General features: G+C 45.8%; 1 protein-coding gene across 1 annotated transcript in view; it reads left to right on the top strand.

Moving 5' to 3' along the window:
- LMF1 (lipase maturation factor 1) overlaps positions 1 to 17,587 on the top strand; it is a 352,396-nt gene that overhangs the window by 295,521 nt on the left and 39,288 nt on the right. The window contains exon 9 of the mRNA XM_066576613.1: positions 2,231 to 2,414. Coding sequence (XP_066432710.1) covers positions 2,231 to 2,414 — 184 coding nt within the window. The remainder of the gene's footprint in view (positions 1 to 2,230; positions 2,415 to 17,587) is intronic.

A 17,587-nucleotide genomic window follows, 5' to 3' on the forward strand; every position in this document is an offset into this window, starting at 1 on the left:
ACGGGCCCTGGGGACAATGTGCCACTGCGGTGCCAAGCTTAACCCTTTCTTCGCCTCCCCCCTCGGTAACAGGATGTTCATGCTAATATCATTAGGTAATGGTGAGACCTCGTTGCGCTCATCTTTGGACGTCCAGTTGATTGTTTTGGCCTCCGATTATGTTTGCACTTCTTAACCCCTCTTGGTCATTAGTCGGACGGACCACCTAAGTGCTGCCGAATTATCTCCCTCAAAACCACATAGTGGGGAATGGAGGGTTAAAAAAAAAATGGATGACGCATCCCTTCCGCCCGCCTGATATGATGCAGCATGCGACCTCCGCAGCTTGTGACCTTAGTGTGACATTGCACCTGTGACACAGGGTCAGGACCTGCAGGAGAACTTTCCATCCCGTAGAGTATATCGCCCGCACGCGGATACTCTGTGCTGCTCGTTAATATTTATAGTAGATCTGCACTCATGAACCAGGAGGCACAGGATGAGCAGATGTACTGTAGACAGTGTTTGCAGCTGGCTTTTATATTTAGATCACTCCCAACCGTCCCGATTCCAGCAGGACCGCCCCAGTTTTCGGGTCCCTGGAGGTATGCCTAATGTCCCACTTTCAACTGTATCTACATCCTCTGGACGCAGATATAGTTGAATGCAATGTGAAGCCCCCTGTGCCACCATTCACTCAGCACTGAGGAGGCACATGCGATGCTCTCGCCCCGAGCCGCAAACAGACCGGTGGAGGCCTACACAGTGATTTTCTCCATGGGAATGCAGTATAGTGTGCGGAGTGCACTAAAGGGGCAGCACTGGGGCACTTTTGTTAATGGTGGCACTAGGGGGGCATCATACTGTGTAATGGTCATCCCGGGGGGGGGGCACTTTTTCTGAGTGGGGCAGTAATGATGCATTAGACTGTGTAATGCCTCATGCACACATATTGGGTCTGTGTGTGGCATCCATTGTAGTCGATTAGGCTATACCCACAGGCGGTTCACAGCGTGTCTTATTCTGGTCCTTATCAGACATGCAAAGTCCGCTGCCCGCGGGTCTCACAAAGCACACAGGCGTGCGTTCATGTGCTGAGTGATGCGAGTTGCATTCGACAATGTGTGCACGAGCCCTAAGGGGCATCATTACAGGCACTTTTTCTGTATGGGGGCATTGTTACTTTATTGGGACATCACTACCTAAAGGGGGCATTCTACTATATGAGGGACATCTCTGGAGGCACTTTGTGTGGGAGCACTAAATGTGCATCAGACTGTGTAAGGGGCATTACAGTGGGCACTTTTTCTGTGCAGGGGCACTGAGGGGGCATCATACTGTGGGAGGGGCACCACTACAGGCACTTTTTCTGTGTGAAGGCATTACTATATTGGAAGCTTTACTTCACAGGAAGCATCATTGTGGCACTAAGTAAAAGGTATCACTACTGTTAAGGCCATCAGGGAGTCGTGTTAATGTGTAAGGGGCACTATGGGAGCTTCCTTTCTGAAAGGGGAACTAAGGGGCATCCTTACTGTGGTGGATACTAAAAGGGCACTATTATTCTGTGGGGGGCACTAGGAGGGCATCATTACTGTGAGGGGGGATTGGTGGAGTTAGAGGTGTGGTTTAATATAAAAAAACAACTTTGTATGGTGTGCTAGGCCCACCAGAGGGTTTATCCATCGTCTTATGCTTTAATAGTTGAAAGGCATGCCGCTGGGTGATATCGCTGGGTGGGCGTTTGCTGTAGCCCTGTATTCCTGAACAAGGCAGCTCAGGATGAACGATGGTGTATATGTCTTTAAGATCAGTGCTGTATATGCTGTCCATCATAAGATCTCTGCAGCCTTGATAGAAGCTGTTCTGCTTATGAAAGCATAGAAAGCATAGAGATCTGTACTTATGAACCAGGAGGCTCAGGCTGACAAGAGGCATGTTTCTCATTCGGATAGTGTTGGAAACAATGTTGTATACCGTAAGATGGGGCCATATGGTGAGATTGGTAGTCTGCAGTACACAGTGCTACCAATATGTGCTCTTCTACATGGGTAGTAGATGCCACCGCCAGTACTGGCACCCATTAAAGTGCCCGCCCAGCTTTACATCCTGGTTCTTTTCCACGACTCTACCTCTGTGTCAGTCTTTATTATAGATCTGTACTCATGAATCCGGAAGCTCAGATGAACAGAGATGTAGTCCGCGCCCAGGTAGGAGATCGCACTCTTATCTTTTTGCTGTTTTTCACCAGCGTCACCAAGGAGCGGACAGAGGTGATCATCCAGGGGACGTCCTATTTGGATCCCAACGATCCTAAAGCGATTTGGGAGGAATACGAGTTCAACTGCAAACCAGGAAATTTAACCCGACGCCCCTGTGTGGTGACACCTTATCACTACCGCCTTGACTGGCTAATGTGGTTTGCTGCTTTCCAGGTAAGAAGCCTCCTGTTGTTCTTCCTGTCACTGCTGTCCTTGTGTTCTGGTATTGGAAACCTATTACTGGTGTAAGTCTATTAGAATATTGCGTGCATTATATTATGACACTGAAGACACCCCATACACGTTATATGATGAGAGTGAGGACACCCCATACACGTTATATGATGAGAGTGAGGACACCCCCGTACACGTTATATGATGAGAGTGAGGACACCTCATACACATTATATAATGAGAGTGAGGACACCCCATACACATTATATGATGAGAGTGAGGACACCCCATACACGTTATATGATGAGAGTGAGGACACCCCCGTACACATTACATGATGAGAGTGAGAACACCCCCGTACATATTATATGATGAGAGTGAGGACACCCCCGTACACATTATATGATGAGAGTGAGGACACCCCCGTACATATTATATGATGAGAGTGAGGACACCCCCGTACACATTATATGATGAGAGTGAGGACACCCCGTACATATTATATGATGAGAGTGAGGACACCCCCGTACACATTATATGATGAGAGTGAGGACACCCCGTACATATTATATGATGAGAGTGAGGACACCCCCGTACACGTTATATGATGAGAGTGAGGACACCCCCGTACATATTATATGATGAGAGTGAGGACACCCCCGTACACATTATATGATGAGAGTGAGGACACCCCGTACATATTATATGATGAGAGTGAGGACACCCCCGTACACATTATATGATGAGAGTGAGGACACCCCGTACATATTATATGATGAGAGTGAGGACACCCCCGTACACGTTATATGATGAGAGTGAGGACACCCCCGTACACATTACATGATGAGAGTGAGAACACCCCCGTACATATTATATGATGAGAGTGAGGACACCCCCGTACACATTATATGATGAGAGTGAGGACACCCCCGTACATATTATATGATGAGAGTGAGGACACCCCCGTACACATTATATGATGAGAGTGAGGACACCCCGTACATATTATATGATGAGAGTGAGGACTCCCCCGTACACATTATATGATGAGAGTGAGGACACCCCTGTACACATTATATGATGAGAGTGAGGACACCCCCGTACACATTACATGATGAGAGTGAGAACACCCCCGTACATATTATATGATGAGAGTGAGGACACCCCCGCACACATTATATGATGAGAGTGAGGACACCCCGGCACACATTATATGATGAGAGTGAGGATACCCCATACACGTTATATGATGAGAGTGAGGACACCCCATACACGTTATATGATGAGAGTGAGGACACTCCATATACATTATATGATGAGAGTGAGGACACTCCATACACATTAAATGATGAGAGTGAGGACACCCCCGTACACGTTATATGATGAGAGTGAGGACACCCCCGCACACGTAATATGATGAGAGTGGGGATACCCCCATACATATTATATGATGAAAATGAGGACACCCCTGTACACATTATATGATGAAATTGAGGACACCCCCGTACACATTATATGATGAGAGTGAGGACACCCCCGCACACATTATATGATGAGAGTGAGGACACCCCCGTACACATTATATGATGAGAGTGAGGACACCCCCATACACGTTATATGATGAGAGTGAGGACACCCCCGTACACATTATATGATGAGAGTGAGGACACACCTGTACACACTACATGATGAGAGTGAGGACACCCCCGCACACATTATATGATGAGAGTGAGGACACCCCATACACGTTATATGATGAGAGTGAGGACACCCCCGCACACGTAATATGATGAGAGTGGGGATACCCCCATACATATTATATGATGAGAATGAGGACACCCCCGCACACATTATATGATGAGAGTGAGGACACCCCCGTACACATTATATGATAAAAGTGAGAACACCCCCGTACACATTATATGATAAGAGTGAGGATACCCCCGCACACGTTATATGATGAGAGTGGGGATACCCCCATACATATTATATGATGAGAACGAGGACACCCCTGTAAACATTATATGATGAAATTGAGGACTACCCCGCACACATTATATGATGAGAGTGAGGACACCCCCGTACACATTACATGATGAGAGTGAGAACACCGCCGTACATATTATATGATGAGAGTGAGGACACCCCCGCACACATTATATGATGAGAGTGAGGACACCCCCGCACACATTATATGATGAGAGTGAGGACACCCCATACACGTTATATGATGAGAGTGAGGACACCCCCATACACATTATATGATGAAAGTGAGAACACCCCCGTACACATTATATGATGAGAGTGAGGACACCCCCATACACGTTATATGATGAGAGTGAGGACACCCCCGTACACATTATATGATGAGAGTGAGGACACCCCCGTACACATTAAATGATGAGAGTGAGGACACCCCCGTACACATTATATGATGAGTGAGGACACCCCCGTACACATTATATGATGAGTGAGGACACCCCCGTACACATTATATGATGAGTGAGGACACCCCCGTACACATTATATGATGAGAGTGAGGACACCCCCGTACACATTATATGATGAGAGTGAGGACACCCCCATACACATTAAATGATGAGAGTGAGGACACCCTGTACACATTATATTATGAGTGAGGACACCCCCGCACACATTATATGATGAGAGTGAGGACACCCCCGTACACATTATATGATGAGTGTGAGGACACCCCATACACATTATATGATGAGAGTGAGGACACCCCCGCACACATTATATGATGAGAGTGAGGACACCCCCGTACACATTATATGATAAAAGTGAGAACACCCCCGTACACATTATATGATGAGAGTGAGGACACCCCATACACGTTATATGATGAGAGTGAGGATACCCCCGCACACGTTATATGATGAGAGTGGGGATACCCCCATACATATTATATGATGAGAATGAGGACACCCCTGTAAACATTATATGATGAAATTGAGGACTACCCCGCACACATTATATGATGAGAGTGAGGACACCCCCGTACACATTATATGATAAAAGTGAGAACACCCCCGTACACATTATATGATGAGAGTGAGGACACCCCCATACACGTTATATGATGAGAGTGAGGACACCCCCGTACACATTACATGATGAGAGTGAGAACACCGCTGTACACATTATATGATGAGAGTGAGGACACCCCCATAGACGTTATATGATGAGAGTGAGGACACCCCCATACACATTATATGATGAAAGTGAGAACACCCCCGTACACATTATATGATGAGAGTGAGGACACCCCCATAGACGTTATATGATGAGAGTGAGGACACCCCCGTACACATTATATGATGAGAGTGAGGACACCCCCGTACACATTAAATGATGAGAGTGAGGACACCCTCGTACACATTATATGATGAGTGAGGACACCCCCGTACACATTATATGATGAGTGAGGACACCCCCGTACACATTATATGATGAGAGTGAGGACACCCCCGTACACATTATATGATGAGAGTGAGGACACCCCCATACACATTAAATGATGAGAGTGAGGACACCCTGTACACATTATATTATGAGTGAGGACACCCCCGCACACATTATATGATGAGAGTGAGGACACCCCTGTACACATTATATGATGAGTGTGAGGACACCCCATACACATTATATGATGAGAGTGAGGACACCCCCGCACACATTATATGATGAAAGTGAGGACACCCCCGTACACATTATATGATGAGAGTGAGGACACCCCATACACATTATATGATGAGAGTGAGGGCACCCGATACACATTATATGATGAGAGTGAGGACACCCCCGTACACATTATATGATGAGAGTGAGGACACCCCCGTACACATTATATGATGAGAGTGAGGATACCCCCGTACACATTATATGATGAGAGTGAGAACACCCCCGTACACATTAAATGATGAGAGTGAGGACACCCCCATACACATTATATTATGAAAGTGGGGACACCCCCGTACACATATATGATGAGAATGAGGACACCCCTGTACACATTATATGATGAGAGTGAGAACACCCCCGTACACATTATATGATGAGAGTGAGGACACCCCCATACACGTTATATGATGAGAGTGAGGACACTCCCATACACATTATATGATGAGAGTGAGGACACCCCCATACACGTTATATGATGAGAGTGAGGACACCGCTGCACACATTATATGATGAGTGAGGACACCCTCGTACACATTATATGATGAGTGAGGACACCCCGCACACATTATATGATGAAAGTGAGGACACCCCTGTACACACTATATGATGAGAGTGAGGACACCCCCGTACACACTATATGATGAGAGTGAGGACACCCCCGTACACATTATATGATGAGAGAGAGGACACCCCCGTACATATTATATGATGAGAGTGAGGACACCCCCGCACACATTATATAATGAGTGAGGACACTTCCATACACATTATATGATGAGAGTGAGGACACCCCCGTACACATTATATGATGAGAGTGAGGATACCCCCGCACACATTATATGATGAGAGTGAGGATACCCCCGTACACATTATATGATGAGAGTGAGGACACCCCCGTACACATTAAATGATGAGAGTGAGGACACCCTCGCACACATTATATGATGAGAGTGAGGACACCCCCGTACACATTATATGATGAGAGTGAGGACACCCCCGTACACATTATATGATGAGTGAGGACACTCCATACACATTATATGTTGAGTGAGGACACCCCCGCACACATTATATGATGAAAGTGAGGACACCCCAATACACTATATGATGAGAGTGAGGACACCCCCGTACACACTATATGATGAGAGTGAGGACACCCCCGTACACATTATATGATGAGAGAGAGGACACCCCCGTTCACATTATATGATGAGAGTGAGGACACCCCCGCACACATTATATAATGAGTGAGGACACTTCCATACACATTATATGATGAGAGTGAGGACACCCCCATACACATTATATGATGAGAGTGATGACACCCGCGCACACATTATATGATGAGAGTGAGGACACCCCTGTACATATTAGATGATGAGAGTAAGGACACCCCCGCACGCATTATATAATGAGTGAGGACACCCCCGCACACATTATATAATGAGTGAGGACACCCCCACACACATTATATGATGAGAGTGAGGACACCCCCATACACATTATATGATGAGAGTGAGGACACTCCCATACACATTATATGATGAGGGTGAGGACACCCCCATACACGTTATATGATGAGAGTGAGGACACTCCCATACACATTATATGATGAGAGTGAGGACACTCCCATACACATTATATGATGAGGGTGAGGACACCCCCATACACGTTATATGATGAGAGTGAGGACACCCCATACACATTATATGATGAGAGTGAGGGCACCCGATACACATTATATGATGAGAGTGAGGACACCCCCGTACACATTATATGATGCGAGTGAGGACACCCCCGTACACATTATATGATGAGAGTGAGGATACCCCCGTACACATTATATGATGAGAGTGAGAACACCCCCGTACACATTAAATGATGAGAGTGAGGACACCCCCATACACATTATATGATGAGAGTGGGGACACCCCCGTACACATATATGATGAGAATGAGGACACCCCTGTACACATTATATGATGAGAGTGAGAACACCCCCGTACACATTATATGATGAGAGTGAGGACACCCCCATACACGTTATATGATGAGAGTGAGGACACTCCCATACACATTATATGATGAGAGTGAGGACACCCCCATACACGTTATATGATGAGAGTGAGGACACTCCCATACACATTATATGATGAGAGTGAGGACACCCCCATACACGTTATATGATGAGAGTGAGGACACCGCTGCACACATTATATGATGAGTGAGGACACCGCTGCACACATTATATGATGAGTGAGGACACCCTCGTACACATTATATGATGAGTGAGGACACCCCGCACACATTATATGATGAAAGTGAGGACACCCCTGTACACACTATATGATGAGAGTGAGGACACCCCCGTACACACTATATGATGAGAGTGAGGACACCCCCGTACACATTATATGATGAGAGAGAGGACACCCCCGTACACATTATATGATGAGAGTGAGGACACCCCCGCACACATTATATAATGAGTGAGGACACTTCCATACACATTATATGATGAGAGTGAGGACACCCCCGTACACATTATATGATGAGAGTGAGGATACCCCCGCACACATTATATGATGAGAGTGAGGATACCCCCGTACACATTATATGATGAGAGTGAGGACACCCCCGTACACATTAAATGATGAGAGTGAGGACACCCTCGCACACATTATATGATGAGAGTGAGGACACCCCCGTACACATTATATGATGAGAGTGAGGACACCCCCGTACACATTATATGATGAGTGAGGACACTCCATACACATTATATGTTGAGTGAGGACACCCCCGCACACATTATATGATGAAAGTGAGGACACCCCAATACACTATATGATGAGAGTGAGGACACCCCCGTACACACTATATGATGAGAGTGAGGACACCCCCGTACACATTATATGATGAGAGAGAGGACACCCCCGTTCACATTATATGATGAGAGTGAGGACACCCCCGCACACATTATATAATGAGTGAGGACACTTCCATACACATTATATGATGAGAGTGAGGACACCCCCATACACATTATATGATGAGAGTGATGACACCCGCGCACACATTATATGATGAGAGTGAGGACACCCCTGTACATATTAGATGATGAGAGTAAGGACACCCCCGCACGCATTGTATAATGAGTGAGGACACCCCCGCACACATTATATAATGAGTGAGGACACCCCCACACACATTATATGATGAGAGTGAGGACACCCCCATACACATTATATGATGAGAGTGAGGACACTCCCATACACATTATATGATGAGGGTGAGGACACCCCCATACACGTTATATGATGAGAGTGAGGACACTCCCATACACATTATATGATGAGAGTGAGGACACTCCCATACACATTATATGATGAGGGTGAGGACACCCCCATACACGTTATATGATGAGAGTGAGGACACCCCATACACATTATATGATGAGAGTGAGGGCACCCGATACACATTATATGATGAGAGTGAGGACACCCCCGTACACATTATATGATGAGACTGAGGACACCCCCGTACACATTATATGATGAGAGTGAGTATACCCCCGTACACATTATATGATGAGAGTGAGAACACCCCCGTACACATTAAATGATGAGAGTGAGGACACCCCCATACACATTATATGATGAGAGTGGGGACACCCCCGTACACATATATGATGAGAATGAGGACACCCCTGTACACATTATATGATGAGAGTGAGAACACCCCCGTACACATTATATGATGAGAGTGAGGACACCCCCATACACATTATATGATGAGAGTGAGGACACTCCCATACACATTATATGATGAGAGTGAGGACACCCCCATACACGTTATATGATGAGAGTGAGGACACCGCTGCACACATTATATGATGAGTGAGGACACCCTCGTACACATTATATGATGAGTGAGGACACCCCGCACACATTATATGATGAAAGTGAGGACACCCCTGTACACACTATATGATGAGAGTGAGGACACCCCCGTACACACTATATGATGAGAGTGAGGACACCCCCGTACACATTATATGATGAGAGAGAGGACACCCCCGTACACATTATATGATGAGAGTGAGGACACCCCCGCACACATTATATAATGAGTGAGGACACTTCCATACACATTATATGATGAGAGTGAGGACACCCCCGTACACATTATATGATGAGAGTGAGGATACCCCCGCACACATTATATGATGAGAGTGAGGATACCCCCGTACACATTATATGATGAGAGTGAGGACACCCCCGTACACATTAAATGATGAGAGTGAGGACACCCTCGCACACATTATATGATGAGAGTGAGGACACCCCCGTACACATTATATGATGAGAGTGAGGACACCCCCGTACACATTATATGATGAGTGAGGACACTCCATACACATTATATGTTGAGTGAGGACACCCCCGCACACATTATATGATGAAAGTGAGGACACCCCAATACACTATATGATGAGAGTGAGGACACCCCCGTACACACTATATGATGAGAGTGAGGACACCCCCGTACACATTATATGATGAGAGAGAGGACACCCCCGTTCACATTATATGATGAGAGTGAGGACACCCCCGCACACATTATATAATGAGTGAGGACACTTCCATACACATTATATGATGAGAGTGAGGACACCCCCATACACATTATATGATGAGAGTGATGACACCCGCGCACACATTATATGATGAGAGTGAGGACACCCCTGTACATATTAGATGATGAGAGTAAGGACACCCCCGCACGCATTGTATAATGAGTGAGGACACCCCCGCACACATTATATAATGAGTGAGGACACCCCCACACACATTATATGATGAGAGTGAGGACACCCCCATACACATTATATGATGAGAGTGAGGACACTCCCATACACATTATATGATGAGGGTGAGGACACCCCCATACACGTTATATGATGAGAGTGAGGACACTCCCATACACATTATATGATGAGAGTGAGGACACTCCCATACACATTATATGATGAGGGTGAGGACACCCCCATACACGTTATATGATGAGAGTGAGGACACCCCATACACATTATATGATGAGAGTGAGGGCACCCGATACACATTATATGATGAGAGTGAGGACACCCCCGTACACATTATATGATGAGACTGAGGACACCCCCGTACACATTATATGATGAGAGTGAGGATACCCCCGTACACATTATATGATGAGAGTGAGAACACCCCCGTACACATTAAATGATGAGAGTGAGGACACCCCCATACACATTATATGATGAGAGTGGGGACACCCCCGTACACATATATGATGAGAATGAGGACACCCCTGTACACATTATATGATGAGAGTGAGAACACCCCCGTACACATTATATGATGAGAGTGAGGACACCCCCATACACATTATATGATGAGAGTGAGGACACTCCCATACACATTATATGATGAGAGTGAGGACACCCCCATACACGTTATATGATGAGAGTGAGGACACCGCTGCACACATTATATGATGAGTGAGGACACCCTCGTACACATTATATGATGAGTGAGGACACCCCGCACACATTATATGATGAAAGTGAGGACACCCCTGTACACACTATATGATGAGAGTGAGGACACCCCCGTGCACACTATATGATGAGAGTGAGGACACCCCCGTACACATTATATGATGAGAGAGAGGACACCCCCGTACACATTATATGATGAGAGTGAGGACACCCCCGCACACATTATATAATGAGTGAGGACACTTCCATACACATTATATGATGAGAGTGAGGACACCCCCGTACACATTATATGATGAGAGTGAGGATACCCCCGCACACATTATATGATGAGAGTGAGGATACCCCCGTACACATTATATGATGAGAGTGAGGACACCCCCGTACACATTAAATGATGAGAGTGAGGACACCCTCGCACACATTATATGATGAGAGTGAGGACACCCCCGTACACATTATATGATGAGTGAGGACACTCCATACACATTATATGTTGAGTGAGGACACCCCCGCACACATTATATGATGAAAGTGAGGACACCCCAATACACTATATGATGAGAGTGAGGACACCCCCGTACACACTATATGATGAGAGTGAGGACACCCCCGTACACATTATATGATGAGAGAGAGGACACCCCCGTTCACATTATATGATGAGAGTGAGGACACCCCCGCACACATTATATAATGAGTGAGGACACTTCCATACACATTATATGATGAGAGTGAGGACACCCCCATACACATTATATGATGAGAGTGATGACACCCGCGCACACATTATTTGATGAGAGTGAGGACACCCCTGTACATATTAGATGATGAGAGTAAGGACACCCCCGCACGCATTATATAATGAGTGAGGACACCCCCGCACACATTATATAATGAATGAGGACACCCCCACACACATTATATGATGAGAGTGAGGACACCCCCATACACATTATATGATGAGAGTGAGGACACTCCCATACACATTATATGATGAGGGTGAGGACACCCCCATACACGTTATATGATGAGAGTGAGGACACTCCCATACACATTATATGATGAGAGTGAGGACACTCCCATACACATTATATGATGAGGGTGAGGACACCCCCATACACGTTATATGATGAGAGTGAGGACACCCCATACACATTATATGATGAGAGTGAGGGCACCCGATACACATTATATGATGAGAGTGAGGACACCCCCGTACACATTATATGATGAGACTGAGGACACCCCCGTACACATTATATGATGAGAGTGAGGATACCCCCGTACACATTATATGATAAGAGTGAGAACACCCCCGTACACATTAAATGATGAGAGTGAGGACACCCCCATACACATTATATGATGAGAGTGGGGACACCCCCGTACACATATATGATGAGAATGAGGACACCCCTGTACACATTATATGATGAGAGTGAGAACACCCCCGTACACATTATATGATGAGAGTGAGGACACCCCCATACACATTATATGATGAGAGTGAGGACACTCCCATACACATTATATGATGAGAGTGAGGACACCCCCATACACGTTATATGATGAGAGTGAGGACACCGCTGCACACATTATATGATGAGTGAGGACACCCTCGTACACATTATATGATGAGTGAGGACACCCCGCACACATTATATGATGAAAGGGAGGACACCCCTGTACACACTATATGATGAGAGTGAGGACACCCCCGTACACACTATATGATGAGAGTGAGGACACCCCCGTACACATTATATGATGAGAGAGAGGACACCCCCGTACACATTATATGATGAGAGTGAGGACACCCCCGCACACATTATATAATGAGTGAGGACACTTCCATACACATTATATGATGAGAGTGAGGACACCCTCGTACACATTATATGATGAGAGTGAGGATACCCCCGCACACATTATATGATGAGAGTGAGGATACCCCCGTACACATTATATGATGAGAGTGAGGACACCCCCGTACACATTAAATGATGAGAGTGAGGACACCCTCGCACACATTATATGATGAGAGTGAGGACACCCCCGTACACATTATATGATGAGAGTGAGGACACCCCCGTACACATTATATGATGAGTGAGGACACTCCATACACATTATATGTTGAGTGAGGACACCCCCGCACACATTATATGATGAAAGTGAGGACACCCCAATACACTATATGATGAGAGTGAGGACACCCCCGTACACACTATATGATGAGAGTGAGGACACCCCCGTACACATTATATGATGAGAGAGAGGACACCCCCGTTCACATTATATGATGAGAGTGAGGACACCCCCGCACACATTATATAATGAGTGAGGACACTTCCATACACATTATATGATGAGAGTGAGGACACCCCCATACACATTATATGATGAGAGTGATGACACCCGCGCACACATTATATGATGAGAGTGAGGACACCCCTGTACATATTAGATGATGAGAGTAAGGACACCCCCGCACGCATTATATAATGAGTGAGGACACCCCCGCACACATTATATAATGAGTGAGGACACCCCCACACACATTATATGATGAGAGTGAGGACACCCCCATACACATTATATGATGAGAGTGAGGACACTCCCATACACATTATATGATGAGGGTGAGGACACCCCCATACACGTTATATGATGAGAGTGAGGACACTCCCATACACATTATATGATGAGAGTGAAGACACTCCCGTACACATTATATGATGAGAGTGAGGACACCCCCATACACGTTATATGATGAGAGTGAGGACACCCCCATACATGTTATATGATGAGAGTGAGAACACCCCCATGCACATTATATGATGAGTGTGAGGACACCACCGTACACATTATATGATGAGAGTGAGGACACCCCCATACACATTATATGATGAGAGTGAGGACACCGCTGCATACATTATATGATGAGTGAGGACACCCCGTACATATTATATGATGAGAGTGAGGACACCCCGTACATATTATATGATGAGAGTGAGGACACCCCTGTACATATTATATGATGAGAGTGAGGACACCCCTGTACATATTATATGATGAGAGTAAGGACACCCCGTACATATTATATGATGAGAGTGAGGACACCCCTGTACATATTATATGATGAGAGTAAGGACACCGCTGTATACATTATATGATGAGAGTAAGGACACCTCCGTACATATTATATGATGAGAGTAAGAACACCCCTGTACACATTATATGATGAGTGAGGACACCCCCCGTACATATTATATGATGAGTGTGAGGACACACCTGTACACATTATATGATGAGTGAGGACACCCCCGCACACATTATATGATGAGAGTGAGGACACCCCCGCACACATTATATGATGAGAGTGAGGACACCCCTGTACACATTATATGATGAGAGTGAGGACACCCCCGCACACATTATATGATGAGAGTGAGGACACCCCTGTACACATTATATGATGAGAGTGAGGACACCCCCGCACACATTATATGATGAGAGTAAGGACACCCCCGTGCACATTATATGATGAGAGTGAGGACACCCCCGCACACATTATATGATAAGAGTGAGGACACCCCCGCACACATTATATGATGAGAGTGAGGACACCCCGTACACATTATATGATGAGTGAGGACACCCCCGTACACATTATATGATGAGAGTGAGGACACCCCATACACATTATATGATGAGAGTGAGAACACCCCCGTACATATTATATGATGAGAGTGAGGACACCCCCGTACACATTATATGATGAGTGAGGACACCCCCGTACACATTATATGATGAGAGTGAGGACACCCCATACACATTATATGATGAGAGGGAGGACACCCCCGCACATATTATATGATGAAAGTGAGGACACCCCCGTACACATTATATGATGAGAGTGAGGACACCCCATACACATTATATGATGAGAGTGAGGGCACCCGATACACATTATATGATGAGAGTGAGGACACCCCCGTACACATTATATGATGAGAGTGAGGACACCCCCGTACACATTATATGATGAGAGTGAGGATACCCCCGTACACATTATATGATGAGAGTGAGAACACCCCCGTACACATTAAATGATGAGAGTGAGGACACCCCCATACACATTATATGATGAGAGTGGGGACACCCCCGTACACATATATGATGAGAATGAGGACACCCCTGTACACATTATATGATGAGAGTGAGAACACCCCCGTACACATTATATGATGAGAGTGAGGACACCCCCATACACGTTATATGATGAGAGTGAGGACACCGCTGCACACATTATATGATGAGTGAGGACACCCTCGTACACATTATATGATGAGTGAGGACACCCCGCACACATTATATGATGAAAGTGAGGACACCCCTGTACACACTATATGATGAGAGTGAGGACACCCCCGTACACACTATATGATGAGAGTGAGGACACCCCCGTACACATTATATGATGAGAGAGAGGACACCCCCGTACACATTATATGATGAGAGTGAGGACACCCCCGCACACATTATATAATGAGTGAGGACACTTCCATACACATTATATGATGAGAGTGAGGACACCCCCGTACACATTATATGATGAGAGTGAGGATACCCCCGCACACATTATATGATGAGAGTGAGGATACCCCCGTACACATTATATGATGAGAGTGAGGACACCCCCGTACACATTAAATGATGAGAGTGAGGACACCCTCGCACACATTATATGATGAGAGTGAGGACACCCCCGTACACATTATATGATGAGAGTGAGGACACCCCCGCACACATTATATGATGAGAGTGAGGATACCCCCGTACACATTATATGATGAGAGTGAGGACACCCCCGTACACATTAAATGATGAGAGTGAGGACACCCTCGCACACATTATATGATGAGAGTGAGGACACCCCCGTACACATTATATGATGAGAGTGAGGACACCCCCGCACACATTATATGATGAAAGTGAGGACACCCCAATACACTATATGATGAGAGTGAGGACACCCCCGTACACACTATATGATGAGAGTGAGGACACCCCCACACACATTATATGATGAGAGTGAGGACACCCCCATACACATTATATGATGAGAGTGAGGACACTCCCATACACATTATATGATGAGGGTGAGGACACCCCCATACACGTTATATGATGAGAGTGAGGACACTCCCATACACATTATATGATGAGAGTGAGGACACTCCCATACACATTATATGATGAGGGTGAGGACACCCCCATACACGTTATATGATGAGAGTGAGGACACCCCATACACATTATATGATGAGAGTGAGGGCACCCGATACACATTATATGATGAGAGTGAGGACACCCCCGTACACATTATATGATGAGAGTGAGGACACCCCCGTACACATTATATGATGAGAGTGAGGATACCCCCGTACACATTATATGATGAGAGTGAGAACACCCCCGTACACATTAAATGATGAGAGTGAGGACACCCCCATACACATTATATGATGAGAGTGGGGACACCCCCGTACACATATATGATGAGAATGAGGACACCCCTGTACACATTATATGATGAGAGTGAGAACACCCCCGTACACATTATATGATGAGAGTGAGGACACCCCCATACACGTTATATGATGAGAGTGAGGACACTCCCATACACATTATATGATGAGAGTGAGGACACCCCCATACACGTTATATGATGAGAGTGAGGACACTCCCATACACATTATATGATGAGAGTGAGGACACCCCCATACACGTTATATGATGAGAGTGAGGACACCGCTGCACACATTATATGATGAGTGAGGACACCCTCGTACACATTATATGATGAGTGAGGACACCCCGCACACATTATATGATGAAAGTGAGGACACCCCTGTAC

Source organism: Eleutherodactylus coqui, chromosome 8 (genome assembly GCF_035609145.1).
Source record: "Eleutherodactylus coqui strain aEleCoq1 chromosome 8, aEleCoq1.hap1, whole genome shotgun sequence".
In the NCBI taxonomy this organism is placed as follows: Eukaryota; Metazoa; Chordata; class Amphibia; order Anura; family Eleutherodactylidae; genus Eleutherodactylus; species Eleutherodactylus coqui.